This window comes from Dermochelys coriacea, chromosome 2 (genome assembly GCF_009764565.3).
Source record: "Dermochelys coriacea isolate rDerCor1 chromosome 2, rDerCor1.pri.v4, whole genome shotgun sequence".
Classification (NCBI taxonomy): Eukaryota; Metazoa; Chordata; order Testudines; family Dermochelyidae; genus Dermochelys; species Dermochelys coriacea.
Genome location: NC_050069.1, coordinates 214,047,357 through 214,062,534, shown reverse-complemented (window position 1 = coordinate 214,062,534; position 15,178 = coordinate 214,047,357). Strand labels below are relative to the sequence as shown.

The following is a 15,178-nucleotide window of genomic DNA, read 5'->3' as shown; positions in this document are numbered from 1 at the left end:
TTGTCTCTAAAGTGATTAAGCTTTTCAAAAAGTATAACAGTTCATGTACATTTCAACATAATTATAAAACAAAAGTCTTGATGGTCTTAAATAAACCACTTAAAATGCTGAAGTAGAAAAACTAATACAGTAAATTCCCATATCATTACTTATTAGAGCTGAGAGGGGAACAGTTTTGCCATCCCACAAAAACTGGACATATCAAAACATTTTCCCATCTCAAATCAGATCAAAAGTCAAAATCTCATACTTTCATGAATGGAAAATCAAACACATTTTCAGTCTGAGCGAAAACATTTTGTTTCTATAATTTCTAAATACAGTACTTTGTTTTGACTTCAACCATTTAATTTTTCCCCATAAACAGCCATTTCAAATGGGAAAACTGGAATTTTTCATTTTGAAAGCATCAAAATGAAATGTTGACATTATGATTTCTTTTTCCAAATTATTTTTGGGTCACAAAGTTAATCAAAAACCACCCCCTTCCCATGAAAAGTTTGGGCTTTGACAAATCGGCATTTTCCAACAAAAAACGTCTTGTTGACACCAGTTCTAATACATACTGTATAAGTATGAACAATACATCCAGTCTGGTAGATTGTAGGGCTTCAGTTTTATGGGCATTTGATTGACTCAATTGTTTAATAGTGCAAGAAGTAATAAATCTTATAAACAGTTGCACTCTATAAAAAGTAAAGTTTACAAAAAGCTTACACAATGTCAACATTAGTTGATTATAGAAGTATGAATTCATTATATTAACATATGCAAGAACTTACTATTTTCTTGGAAATTACAAATTTTTAGAGAAGTTTACATAAGACGCATTCCATGTCTTATGCAACAGACACTAAAAATGACCTTTTTAAAAAATCTGCTTCCATCTCATTCCATCTTTAATGATCTGTTTATAATCTCAGAAAGAAAAAATTGCATTCAAGCAGTGAGCTTACATTTGCAGATGCACAATCATTAGAACATTACAACTAACTAATAAAGGATAATTTTCTAGACATGATTCACAAACTCTCATACAGCAATTGAGCATGAATAAAAAAGCTGGTACCTATTGATCGTGTCTCCATATGTTGCTCTAATAAGCTGTTGAAGTAGATTTTTTATATTTCTTCTTAACCACTGATTTCTCTCCTTTAAATCAAAGACTTCATCCATAAGGAGCAGCATTACTCTAAGAGGAATATTGTCATCCACCTAGATACGTAGAGTAAAAGGCAAAGTATAAACAGAAAACCTCTTTTCTAGCTCAGGCAATTAAGGTATCATCTACCACAATTGTTGAAGTTAAGAGTCTTAGTTCTTCCACACTCAGTCACACGGACTGTCTTTCTGAAAGAAGTCAATAATTAAAAGAGTTTTCTATGGTCTGAAATCTCTCTTTCCCAGGATGGAATAATTCATGGTTTTTATTTTGAAATTAAACTAGATTTTTAAGTATGGTTTTTAAAAATATGCCCTAAAAGAAGAATCTGCTGCATTACTGAGGCCAGGATGGTAGAGTTCAGAACCAGTTACAGAAGGTTGCAGCAGTATTACTTAGAGGAGTTTAGAGACTAACAAATTCATTAGAGCATAAGCTTTCGTGAGCTACAGCTCACTAAGCTTTCGTGAGCTACAGCTCACTTGAAGTGAGCTGTAGCTCACGAAAGCTTATGCTCTAATGAATTTGTTAGTCTCTAAGGTGCCACAATTACTCCTTTTCTTTTTGTGAATACAGACTAACACTGCTGCTACTCTGAAACCTGTCATTAGAGGAGTTTCTTATTCTACTCTTCTTCAGATAGCAACAGTTCTTCCAAGAGCAAAGCTGATGGGAAACTCAAGGAGTGGCTTTCATCTGGATACCCTTTCTTTTGAATGCAGCAGTAGCAACAGTGGCTCTGAAAGGAAGGTGCCCAATTGCAGACCACTCTTCCATTGCTACAGAACCCAAACTTTTATTCTTTGAATTCAATCTGATCTTGATGCAGAAATAAACTGTCAGTGTCAGATGATTCCACAGGACCTGTGTTTTTAACTTAGTGGTGGGAGAGAGAAAGGTTTGTTATTTTCAAATGCTTCACTGTGGTTCTGTAGTAAAAATTGTATTTTTAGAAGTTGCATAGGCTGCTATTTTACAGTGATGCTATATTTACAGAGATATTGCAAAAAGATTTATAGCTCCAAATACTAGATATTTAACTTAAGAGGCTATTGTGAAATTGCAGTAACTGTCAATCTTTATATTGATGTTTAAAATACATTGCTTTCAATTTTTAGCTTAGCATTTTATATTGATATCACTATAGTATCTGATAATGTCAAAAACAATCTGTAAAATCTGATAATAAATGTCTCTTTATAGGTGAGCAGTAGGATCTATTATCCATGTGCTGTATGTTATATATACCAAAATATAAGTGTCAATAAATCTGTAAACTATTAGTTAAATAATTTCATTTTTATCAAATACATTTACATGCAAGACAATAACTTATCTAGAGCAGCCATTTCAACATATGAAGTCAACTCATACTAGATTGAGTCAGCCAGAAGTGGTTATTAAAAAACAAAGGAAATCCATGCACAAATATTAACTGAGTTTCTTAGTTTTTATGCCAATTAGTATTGTTTTAACAAACCTGTACCGACATGGAACATAAAACTCTAAGAAAACTTACTGAGCCCTCTGTAAATATCTGATGTAAAGGGTGCATTCACTTTGCTTCAGGCAAAAATTTCAAACTAAGCACACCATTCAGTCTGTATTTTACAGTACGGCTTTCCTCTAAAATGGAATTACTTCCTTAACTGATATTACAACATTACTATATTCTACTCCTGTAAAAGTCAATTGCAGTCAATACAACTATGGGAAAATTAGTTCATAAGGTTCTAATTGCAGAGACAAACTGTTTTCACCTGTGCAACTCCATTATATTCAATGGGATAGTAAAGATGTTTCAGAAGGCATAATTTGCCAACAATGGAGTTGCACAACTATAGTTGAGAGCAGAATTTCCACATGCAATTGGAACTAAAGCCAAGATTTGAAAAATAGTTCCTTATGCTTGAACGGAGCCAAAGGACTTGGTGCCCAATTCCCTCTGAATTTCAGTGGGAGTTGGGCACCTAACTCCCTAAGGAACCCTTGAAAATCCCAGCCTAAATATATATACTTAAGTAAGTGGCTAGATTTTCAAAAGTGGTCAGGATGCAGTACCAATTACTGAAGTTGGGTGCTCAAAATCTGGCCAGATATTCAGGAACCTAAATATAGATTTTGAAGCGTAATTTTAAGTGTCTCTTTGAAAATTTTAGCCTTAGTTCACAATTCTGTTAGTGAGATATAGGCCAACTAAATCTTCCTTATACTATTGATTATTCGCAATGCTAACAGAAGAGAAATGCAGTAATATTATATTATCTAAAGGTTTAACTATGAATTTCCTGGCATTGTGTGAAGTTCAGGAAAAGTTCTAAATGTAAAATATCCAGAAATATGGTGCAAAATTCAAACTTGCAAACACTATTCTTTCAAAATGAAGTTTTAAGACTAAGTAGATGCTATATTTTTTCAGAAAAGTTGAACTGCAGAAAAAGGGAGATACAGTAATTCAAACTTCTGCTCATTTAGTGCTAAAATGGTGTACACGTACTTTCTATGTTAATTTGTTTTGGCTGAGCTCAGTGTTTCAGAATACAAGAATTTCAAAAGTAAACAAAATCTACAGATAAACAATTGTATTAGATGAAATCATTGCAAAACAAAAGAACTGAAGCCTATGTTACTTGAGTAAAACGTCATTTACCAGAGTCCCGGTAGCAGTTATGCACATGAAGACAAACTGGAATGCTTTGATGTGACAAATAAAAATGTGAAGTGTGGAACAGGTGCAGATTTATAACCATGACAAATCTGCATATAATCACTAGTAATCTTAAGGTCCTTCAGTCCTAGTTACGGATAAAAGATTTTATTCAACTATGTTTCACACATATGATCAGTGTATCAATCAGAACACTGGGAAAATACCATAGCTTATGAGAACATCAAGAGCTTAACATTTTAAACTTCACTATCACGTTTACAATATTTTTTCCTTTATATATTTCAGGGTCCACAGATTGAACATTTATTGTTTAGGAATTTTTTTTTAAAGTTTTCTTTAAAGTAATTGTCTCTGATCACCAATATTGAAGATATTTGCTCGTTTTAAAGATCTCAGGATCAGATGTAGCTGAATACTATTCATATTGCAACCCTATTCTATCTTTGAGGATAGTTACAGAAGTAATAATAGGTAGGTAACATTTACCACATTACCATGCAAACAATTTTGTATTAAAACAGCTTCTAAACGTTTTAGAGTGAAATATGTCAATTTTATTTAAAGAAAACAATTTAAAATGTTCTGAAAGTACTGTTTCCAATTTTCCCTCTGGTGTAATTTCTGGTGCCAATAAAGTATAGCATAGAACAAGTAAATAATACAATATGAAACAACACACACATTGGTACTTCAAAATTAGGTAGCTAAACAAATCTAAAATAAAAGCCAAACTCACATTGTCATCAAGCTGTGCTGCAACACGGCAGTGTTCAGGATCTGAATCAGTTTTCTGCATTAAAGGAGGCACCTATACTCAAAATAAAAAAAGACATGATTATGGGAGAAGGAAACCAACTCATTACAGGTCTCAAGGAAACCATCAAAGAGAATCTCTAATTATGACAGAACCAATTTCAAAATTTCGGATACAATCTTCATAACTGACTTACTATCAAGCATTTTGATTCCAAGTTAGTGACATATCAAGATATATCAATGGTTGCATATGGAATTATTTTCCAGCACAGCTTGAAACAGTTCCCAATATAGTTATCAAAACTGTATGAATATCCTCAAGAAAAAAATCCACATGCACATTTATATTAAAAAGCATCATAGGAACTGTCAAACCAGAAGAAACTGATGGTTTGTCTAGTTCTATATCCCCTTTCAGATAGCGGCTAATTCTTCAGAGAAAGGTGTAAAACCCATCAATCCATATTGTAGAGCCAACAGTGGACATTTCTTCCTGATCTCAGGCCTGAAGCATGAGGATTCATAATCCTAGATCTCTCTTTGTGAGTATAATGCATCCGATGAAGTGAGCTGTAGCTCACGAAAGCTTATGCTCTAATAAATTTGTTAGTCTCTAAGGTGCCACAAGTACTCCTATCCTTATTCATGTAATTGGGAAGCTTTCCAAAAAAGAGAGGCTCAGGGTGAGGTCCAATCTTTGTTTGTTTGTTTGTTTGTTTGTTTTTTTTAACAAGCAACAGTTTTGTATTTCATATGACCCCAGACTCAGTCTTGTCATTCCTGTTTTGAGGAAGAAGGGCCCTCACCTCGGCTCTTGCTATAGCTATAGATATATTAGAGGTAAGCTTTACAGACAGAAAACCACAAAGTACCTGCTTTGAGGAGCTTACAATCTTAATTATTTGCAAAAAAAAAAAAAAGTGGGAGACTAGAAAGGATAAGGATGCAAGAGGGAAAACAAAATATTTTCATAGGATTTATGGTTGGCATTCATCTTGTTCCACTTTTTATTTATACTTTTAAAAATGTGCTATATTTTAAGGGTATTAGATCAGGTGTGAACAGGAGCAGATAAAGAGCAATTTGGTGGAAAGCAAGATTGTTTAGAATACTGGAGAAAGAATTGTTCCAACAAAAGCCCTGTAGAAAGTTATAACTTTCCATATATTTTTAAACTACTGTATTAAACTTAATATAGAATTGTATCTCTGATAGGGTGACCAGATGGCAAGAATAAAATATCAGGACACATGACTCACAGCCCCCACTGGAGCGCATAGCCCAAGGAAGTTGCAGGTCAGGGGTGCACGGCCCCAACATCAGCCCCAGGCCGCAGCACCTGCCACAAGCCATGGGTCAGGGTAGCAGTCCCCGCCATAAGCTAAGGATCAGGTCAAACAACCTCAACAGCAGCCCCTGGGCCTGGACCCCGCCACAGATTGGGGTAGCACAGCCCCGGCCGCAGCAAGCCACGGGTCAGTGGGAGATGCAGGACCCTGGCTCTGGCCCTGCTGCGAGGGGGACGTCTCAGGACATGGGGAGCGATGGGGGGTGGTGGTTCAGGGTGCTGACTCCAGGAGGGAGTTTGGGTGCAGGAGTGTGTGTGGGCTGATGCACATCTCAGGCAGCTCCCTGGAACTGGCCACATCTCCCGCTGGGTCCTAGGAAGAGGCATGGCCAGGCGGCTCTGTGCACTCCCTCACCCACAGGTGCCGCCCCCGCAACTTCCATTGGCCGGGAACAGGGGGCAACATGCAGAGCCCCCTGGGCATCCCTGAGCCTAGGACCCAGAGGGAGATGTCACCACTTCCAGGGAGCTGCACGGAGCCAGGTAGGGAGCCTACCAGCCCTGCACCAACCAGACGCCATCGCCAGGCTACCTTACAATATCGGGACAAATGGCGTCCAAGTTGTACATCCGTCAGGACGTGGACAAAGAGTAAAATATCGGGATAGTCCCAATTTTATCAGGACGTCTGGTCACCCTGATTTATGATAAAGTCTCTATATTATTTTTAAGCCACTATACAGTACGAATCTTTTCACTGTTAAATTCTACAGGTTTGTAGAGTAATTCCTATAGAACCCCATTAAAACGTCTAGGACAGCCTGTTGATTTTATCCCTTTTGAATACTTTTCCATGAGGTTGAAGTTACATGGGATTTAGGGTGGAAAACATGATCACTCATCTGTTCCTATTGGGGAAGCTTGAGCATGTCACTGCTGTGCACTACTGCATGTAGATATGAAGGGTGGAGCTGGCCCCAAATTCCCTCAATTCCTTCTTGTCAGAAAAGCTCCCAAGCAAAGGGATAGGAGGGCAGGTCATATAATGGCCACATGCAACACATCTCAAAGCACAACAGGTAAGTAACAGTTTTTTCTTGAGTAACTGCATACGTGCATTCCACTCTTAGTGGCTCAGAAGCCATGAAAGGGATGGGATTGGAGCTTATCTGAACAAAGATTGAAGGACAGCTCACCAAAATCTGGCATTATTTCTAGCTTGTTGAGTGATAGCATAATGGGAAGCAAATGTGCACCAAAGATCAAGTTGCTGCCTTACAAATATCTAGGATAGGAACTTTACCCAGGAAGGTCACAGAAGTTGCTTGTGGTCTTGTCGAATGTGTTGTCACACTGACTGGCAGGATAACATTACCCAAACTGAAGCACAAGCAAATACATGAGAGTATCCAAGATTCTCTCTCTGAGATCGATAATGTTGGTAATACAGGAATCCCATAGATAACTGTGTCATAGTAGAACTGGGATGAGTGGGCCTCTCCTTGTCTGTTGAGACAGAACATTGACTGTGTGTGGTCTGTAAGAGTGAGCAGGTTTTTTCCCTTGATATGAGTTAGGAAAACCTGGTACGCCAGATGGCTAGCTCTCAACTGTGACATCTACATGAAGAATCATGTCCTTTGTGGACCATAACCCCTATGACTGAAGGGAATCCAGATGAGGCCCCCCAGTTCAGGAAACACATATCCATTACTAACATTAGCGATGGTTGAGGACAAATGGAACTCCTATGCAAATTTGACAGAGTTTGTCCACCAGTCCAGACAATAAAATGTGAGTGGGCACTCTGAGCAGTGTTCAAATGGTGATGGCTCAGCAAAAATATTGAGGCCAGCCAATCTTGTAGAATCCTGAAACACAATCTGGCATACCAGACCACATACTTGCAAGAGACCACATGTTCCAGAAACCTCATACAATTCTGTGCAATTGTAAGGGTAAACCTTAAAATCTAAAATGTTGGATCAAATTGTCGGACGCTGCAACTCAAGAAAGAAACTCTGGCTTGGATACTATCCAATACTGCTCCTGTAAATTCTATCCTCTGAATTGGTGAGAAGATAGACTTTTCTGAGTTAATCAACAGACCCAGTGACTTGAAAGTTGACTGAATGAGAGATACACTGAAGAGTACCTGAACTGTGGAATGGTGTCTCACAAACTAGTCTTCCAGGAAGGGACAGACATGTACTCCTAATCTTCTCAGCAAGGCAGCTACCATTGCCATACATTTTGTAATAACCCGGGAAGCTACCCATGGGCCAAAGGACAACATGAGATTTATTCATCAGGAATCTGAGATGCTTCCTGTGGCCTTGATAAATCATCACATGGAAATAGGGGTCCTTTAAGTCAAGGGACAAATCTCCAGGATCCAGGGAGAGAATAGTGGAAGCCAGCATGACCATGCAAAACTTTATCTATTTTAGATATCTGCTTGCTTTGATGAGGGAGGAAGAAAGGAGGAAGTTTGTCAGAGAGTCTTGATGGGTTCTAAAATTGCCTCGTTTATTTGCCACCCAAGATGGAACAGCAGAGGCCAGAATAGCAGGCTGTGAGAAGATTCCCTAACCTCTTCTACCTGAATGTCCAAGGCTGATGCCTCCTGTAATCATCAGAAAGGGCAAAGACACCCCCAAGGAAACTGCTTCATTTGGACCAGATGAAGCTAGTACAGGTTGAGGTAGATGAGCCTCCTCTGTTAGTTGTCCCACCGAATGCTCCTGAACATCATCTTCCTGCTTGGTACCAGGCTTGGGATCAGGAGGTGCTCAACAATCTGACTCCCAACTTCTAGCCTAGGGAAACTGAATGCACTGATGAGATGAGGATCTGGAAATGGGAAAACCTTCATGGATTGCAGAAGGGCCACTGAATAGATGCTGGAGCCCAATGTCATGCAGGCCAGCACTAGACACAGGGTCTCACAATTATCCCAGGAGATAAGATCTAGGAAGGTAGTGACAAGAGACATTGCAGCTGGGAAACATAGGAGGCAACCCCAAGTTAAAAGAAGAATTGCCTTCTCCTGATTATGGAAGAGCCATTCCAGTCAGTGCCAGGGACTGGTGCTGAGAGTCCTGGGAAGAGCAAAGAGAAGCCATCAATAATGGCTTCTCTCTCAACAGTACTGGAGGGCAGAGCTCCAGGACCAGGAGGTTGACTCAGTACTGGGCCCTCCACTGTTTCCAAGCGGTTTACCAGTACTGGAGGAATGATCTCCTGCACTGCTGGGGACACTGAAACCAATAAGCTTAGCAAGTCCCTTGCAGCTTGAAATGTGTCTGGCATGGACAGTACCAGGAATGTCTCTGATCGGTGTGCAAGAGATTTAGATGGTGCCAACACCATGAAGGCACCTCTTCGGGCCTCAGACTTGACAGTGCCTGCCTCAGTGCAGGAGTCAACGGGTCGACTTAGCTGATGAATAAGTGGAGGAGTGCTTCGATTGTGAGGAGTGAGTGCATTCTACTCACTTTGTGCCCTTTCCTGGCAGACTTTGGGGCTGAAGAGCTGCCTCTCCCAGCAGTGTCTTTGAAAGACTTCTGTTTCTTCCTGGACACAGTGATGCAGTCTGTATCAAGGCACACATCTCTCAGATGTTGATGTACCTGGTACCCTCGCTGACCAAGAAGGTTCTGATGGTGGTTTCACAATGGCTTCCATCAAAAGAAACTTCAGCCTGGCTTCTCAATTCATAGATACTAAGGTCAGAAGGGACCATTCTGATCTAGTCTGATCTCCTGCACAATGCAGGCCACAGAATCTCACCCACTCACTCCTACGAAAAACCTCACCTATGTCTGAGCTATTGAAGTCCTCAAATCGTGGTTTAAAGACTTCAAGGAGCAGAGAATCCTCCCTCAAGTGACCCGTGCCCCATGCTACAGAGGAAGGCAAAAAACCTCCAGGGCCTCTTCCAATCTGCCCTGGAGGAAAATTCCTTCCCGACCCCAAATATAGCGATCAGCGAAACCCTGAGCATATGGGCAAGATTCACCAGCCAGATACTATAGAAAATTCTTTCCTAGGTAACTCAGAACCCACCCATCTAATATCCCATCACAGGCCATTAGGCCTATTTACCATGAATATTTAAAGATCAATTAATTACCAAAATCATTATCCCATCATACCATCTCCTCCATAAACGTATCAAGTTTAATCTTAAAGCCAGATAAATCTTTTGCCCCCACTGCTTCCCTTGGAAGGCTATTCCAAAACTTCACTCCTCTGATGGTTAGAAACCTTTGTCTAATTTCAAGTCTAAACTTCCTGGTGGCCAGTTTATATCCATTTGTTCTTGTGTCCACATTGGTACTGAGCTTAAATAATTCCTCTCCCTCTCCTGCATTTATCCATAGATACTAAGGTCAGAAGGGACCATTCTGATCATCTAGTCCGACCTCCTGCACAGTGCAGACCACAGAATCTCACCCACTCACTCCTACGAAAAACCTCACCTATGTCTGAGCTATTGAAGTCCTCAAATCATGGTTTAAAGACTTCAAGGAGCAGAGAAGCCTCCCTCAAGTCACCCATGCCCCATGCTACAGAGGAAGGCGAAAAACCTCCAGGGCCTCTCCAATCTGCCCTGGAGGAAAATTCCTTCCCGACTCCAAATATGGCAATCAGCTAAACCCAGAGCATATGGGCAAGATTCAGCAGCCAGATACTACAGCCCCCACTGCTAGCCTTGGAAGGCTATTCCAAAACTTCACTCCTCTGATGGTTAGAAACCTTCGTCTAATTTCAAGTCTAAATTTCCTGGTGGCCAGTTTATATCCATTTGTTCTTGTGTCCACATTGGTGCTGAGCTTAAATAATTCCTCTCCCTCTCCTGTATTTATCCCTCTGATATATTTAGAGAGAGCAATCATATCTCCCCTCAACCTTCTTTTAGTTAGGCTAAACAAGCCAAGCTCCTTAAGTCTCCTTTCATAAGACAAGTTTTTCATTCCTCGGATCATCCTAGTAGCCCTTCTTTGTACCTGTTCCAGTTTGAATTCATCCTTCTTAAACATGGGAGACCAGAACTGCACACAGTATTCCAGGTGAGGTCTCACCAGTGCCTTGTATAACGGTACTAAAACCTCCTTATCTCTACTAGAAATACCTCGCCTGATGCATCCCAAGACCGCCTTAGCTTTTTTCACAGCCATATCACATTGGCAGCTCATAGTCATCCTATGATCAACCAATACTCCAAGGTCCTTCTCCTCCTCTGTTACTTCTAATTGATGCTTATAACTAAAATTCTTGTTATTAATCCCTAAATGCACAACCTTACACTTCTCACTATTAAATTTCATCCTATTACTATTACTCCAGTTTACAAGGTCATCCAGATCCTCCTGTATGATATCCCGGTCCTTCTCTAAATTGGCAATAACTCCCAGCTTTGTATCATCTGCAAACTTTATTAGCACACTCCCACTTTTTGTGTCAGTAATAAAAAGATTAAATAAGATTGGTCCCAAAACTGATCCCTGAGGAACTCCACTGGTAATCTCCCTCCAGCCTGACAGTTCACCTTTTAGTAGGACCCGTTGTAGTCTCCCCTTTAACCAATTCCTTATCCATCTTTCAATGTTCATATTGATCCCCATCTTTTCCAATTTAACTAATAATTCCCCATGTGGCACGGTATCAAATGCCTTACTGAAATCTAGGTAAATTAGATCCACTGCGTTTCCTTTGTCTAAAAAATCTGTTACTTTCTCAAAGAAGGAGATCAGGTTGGTTTGGCATGATCTACCTTTCGTAAAACCATGTTGTATTTTGTCCGATTTACCATTGACCTCAATGTCCTTAACTACTTTCTCCTTCAAATTTGTTTTTCAAGACCTTGCATACTACAGATGTCAAACTAACAGGCCTGTAGTTACCCAGATCACTTTTTGTTCCTTTCTTAAAAATAGGAACTATGTTAGCAATTCTCCAATCATACGGTACAACTCCTGAGTTTACAGATTCATTAAAAATTCTTGCTAATGGGCTTGCAATTTCAGGTGCCAATTCCTTTAGTATTCTTGAATGAAGATTATCTGGGCCCCCCGATTTAGTCCCATTAAGCTGTCTGAATTTCGCTTCTACCTCAGATATGGTAATATCTACCTCCATACCCTCATTCTCATTTGTCACGCTACCATTATCCCTAAGATCCTCTTTAGCCTTATTAAAGACTGAGGCAAAATATTTGTTTAGATATTGGGCCATGCCTAGATTATCCTTAACTCCACTCCATCCTCAGTGTTTAGCGGTCCCACTTCTTCTTTCTTTGTTTTCTTCTTATTTATATGGCTATAGAACCTTTTACTATTGGTTTTAATTCCCTTTGCAAGGTCCAACTCTACTTGACTTTTAGCCTGTCTCACATTATCCCTACATGTTCTGACCTCAATAAGGTAGCTTTCCTTGCTGATCCTTCCCATCTTCCACTCCTTGTATGCTTTCTGCTTTTTCTTAATCACCTCTTTGAGATGCTTGCTCATCCAGCTTGGTCTACAACTCCTGCCTATGAATTTTTTCCCCTTTCTTGGGATGCAGGCTTCAGATAGCTTGTGCAACTTTGACTTAAAGTAATCCCAGGCCTTCTCTGCCTTTAGATCCATAAATTCTTCAGTCCAATACACTTCCCTAACTAATTTTCTTAATTTTTGAAAGTCAGCCCTTTTGAAATCAAAAATCCTAGTTGCAGATTTATTTTTGTAAATCCTTCCATTCAGTTTGAACTGAATTAGCTCATGATCACTTGAACCAAGATTATCCCCTACAACCATTTCTTCTATGAGGTCCTCACTACTCACCAAAACCAAAGCTAAAATGGCATCCCCTCTAGTCGGTTCAGCAACTACTTGATGAAGGAATCCATCAGATATCCCATCTAGGAAAATCTGAGCCCTATTATTACTAGCACTGGTCCTCCAGTCTATATCTGGGAAGTTAAAGTCTCCCATGATCATGCAGTTTCCATTAGTTTTTACTTTATTAAAAACATTAAAAAGAGCTCTATCCATATCCAAATTAGATCCCGGTGGTCTATAGCACACCCCAAGCACTATCCCAGGAGAAGCTCTACAGTTTTCTTCCCCAACGTAATTTTTGCCCAGACGGACTCTGTCTTATCCATTCCTTGGTCCGAGGCTTGAAGTCCTTTCCGATCCCTAATACATAACTCATCCAAGCATTTCAAGCAACTAGAGTGTGGGCATGCCAGGCAAGATACTTCCAAAGGCATTCTTTGGTACTGATAATGGAACTCCAAATGTGGGAAAAGCTAAGACACTAAAACTAACTCAAACACTAATAACTATACAAATATATAACTACGTATATGAAAAAAAACATGCTGAAAGCACTTGTTAAAGGAAGACCAACGGATTCCAACATTAGTCACAGGTGGTAAGAATGAAAGTGGGGGTATGAATCATCTGTGCCCTTTATACCTACAAGGAGCTCAAGCTGCACTGACAGGTACTAGTGAGGGAAAGTTTTCCATCAACTGTGGTTTGGGATGCACACACACCAAGTGGAATGCCCACGTGCAATCAGTCGAAGAAGGAAGCAGAGTTCCCACTCCCTACTTACAACCTTAGATACCTGGTATACTAGCGGTGGGTGAGATCAGGAAAGAAGTCCAAATTATCCAAAGATATAGCCAAGGAGAAGAAAGAGACCTGATAGGACCAATGCCAGCAAGCAGGCAATGAAATTACTGTTGAGTTTTCCCACTTCTAGTGCAGGATAAGATGAGTAGAATACTTTCCTCTATTCCTACCCTTTCAGTTGTCAAGGCAGCCCCTCTCAGGAAGAAAAATAATTTGCATGCCCGATGGGAGATTTGGTTAAAAGTGGGTGGTGTACAGAAGAACACCACAGCTTCTTCTTCCCTCCCAGCAACACCATAGACTTGGTGGGGAAGAGAGCGGAGCCAGCAGCTTAGGTGACACTGGCAGGAAGCTATCATAAAATCTGGCAGCAGAAGCAGGAATGCCAGCACTAGACTTAGCTCCTTATCAATGCCCCCTTGTCTGCTTTCAATATCTGTGGAGCTTAGGATTTCTTCACCTCTTTCCTGATGCTCAGCTACCAGATGTAGGGGAGAAAAATGCACAGGATTGCCTATTGCCCTGTAGATTTTCTGTTTGAAGTAATAGCACCTTCCTGCCTCCTCTCTTCAAACAGCAAGTGTTGCTTCCTTGCTGAGGGACTTCATTAGCAATTTCAACAGGGAGGGGAGTGAGGAGGGTCTTCCTAGAAACATCAAGGAAGCAAGAAAGAGTAAATCAGGGCCATCTAAAAATTGGTTTGGGTCATAAAAGCACTTTTATTTACCTTAAACCTTATTTTGAAGAGAGTCAGTAAAAAATGGGATGCCAGTTGTGCTTTGGGTCTACTCTTTTTTCAGATTTTGCTGCGTTGTTGGCCTAAATAAATCATGGGGCAATATGTAATTTTTTGCACATTTCCATCAATTTGAAATATGATGCCTTTTAATTTTACCTAATGCCCTCTTTTTTTTTTTTTGTAGTTTAAAGGTAACTAGGTGTCTGTTTTATCTTCTCTATATCGTTAATTACCTTGTATATTGCTTTCTTTTGGACCTCCTATTACTCTTCAACTTTCCAAAGTAAATAGAACCCTTGCATAACGGTCGTTTCGCTATTCTTAGCCTTTTATATTCAATAGGGTGTTTAACATTTGTTTTTAGATAAGGGGACCCAACCTGAATGTCATCTCTTGTTAGACTCTACTAAATATTACCTCACCAATACATTCTTACCTTGAAAAATGATTGCTTTATGTCTTGTCCCAATCTTTCTGACATTTTGCCCATGTTGTCTGACATTTTGGTCATCCCCTCTGCCAGGCTGTCAGGCAGGGACTTGACTGCATTTGAAACATTTCTCATGGAGTTACGCAGTGGATTTACAAATGTGTCCATCTGAAGGGGAAAACATTTACCACGATTGCATATCCTATGGAGGACACTAGTACAATCATCCAGTAAGAAAAAAGTCACACTGTTCTAGAGAATAAACCGATTTCTAGTACAACTCTTACTTTGAATATAAAAATTCAATTGATACAAGCACTAGATTAAGTATTTTTACTTCAGTATTTTCACTCATAGATACTGAAAACACTATCTAATGTGGGCAAAAATTAATTGGCTATCAACGCTTAAAATGTTGGAACAATGTGTTAAACACAGAATAAGGAATTTCACCAGCTGAAATCAGACATCAGGCATGTTTTACTGAAAGGTCTTCAAGGT

General features: G+C 39.7%; 1 protein-coding gene across 6 annotated transcripts in view; it reads right to left on the bottom strand.

The window, feature by feature from the left end:
* SNX13 (sorting nexin 13) overlaps window positions 1-15,178 on the bottom strand; it is a 169,641-nt gene that overhangs the window by 9,340 nt on the left and 145,123 nt on the right. For 4 of the 6 annotated variants that reach the window (XM_043509219.1, XM_038390132.2, XM_043509218.1 and 1 more), the window contains 3 exons: window positions 14,684-14,845; window positions 4,570-4,641; window positions 1,070-1,215 (listed from right to left, as the gene is read on the bottom strand). In XM_043509219.1, coding sequence (XP_043365154.1) covers window positions 1,070-1,215; window positions 4,570-4,641; window positions 14,684-14,845 — 380 coding nt within the window. The other 2 variants (XR_006279380.1, XM_043509221.1) reach the window with 2 other exon arrangements.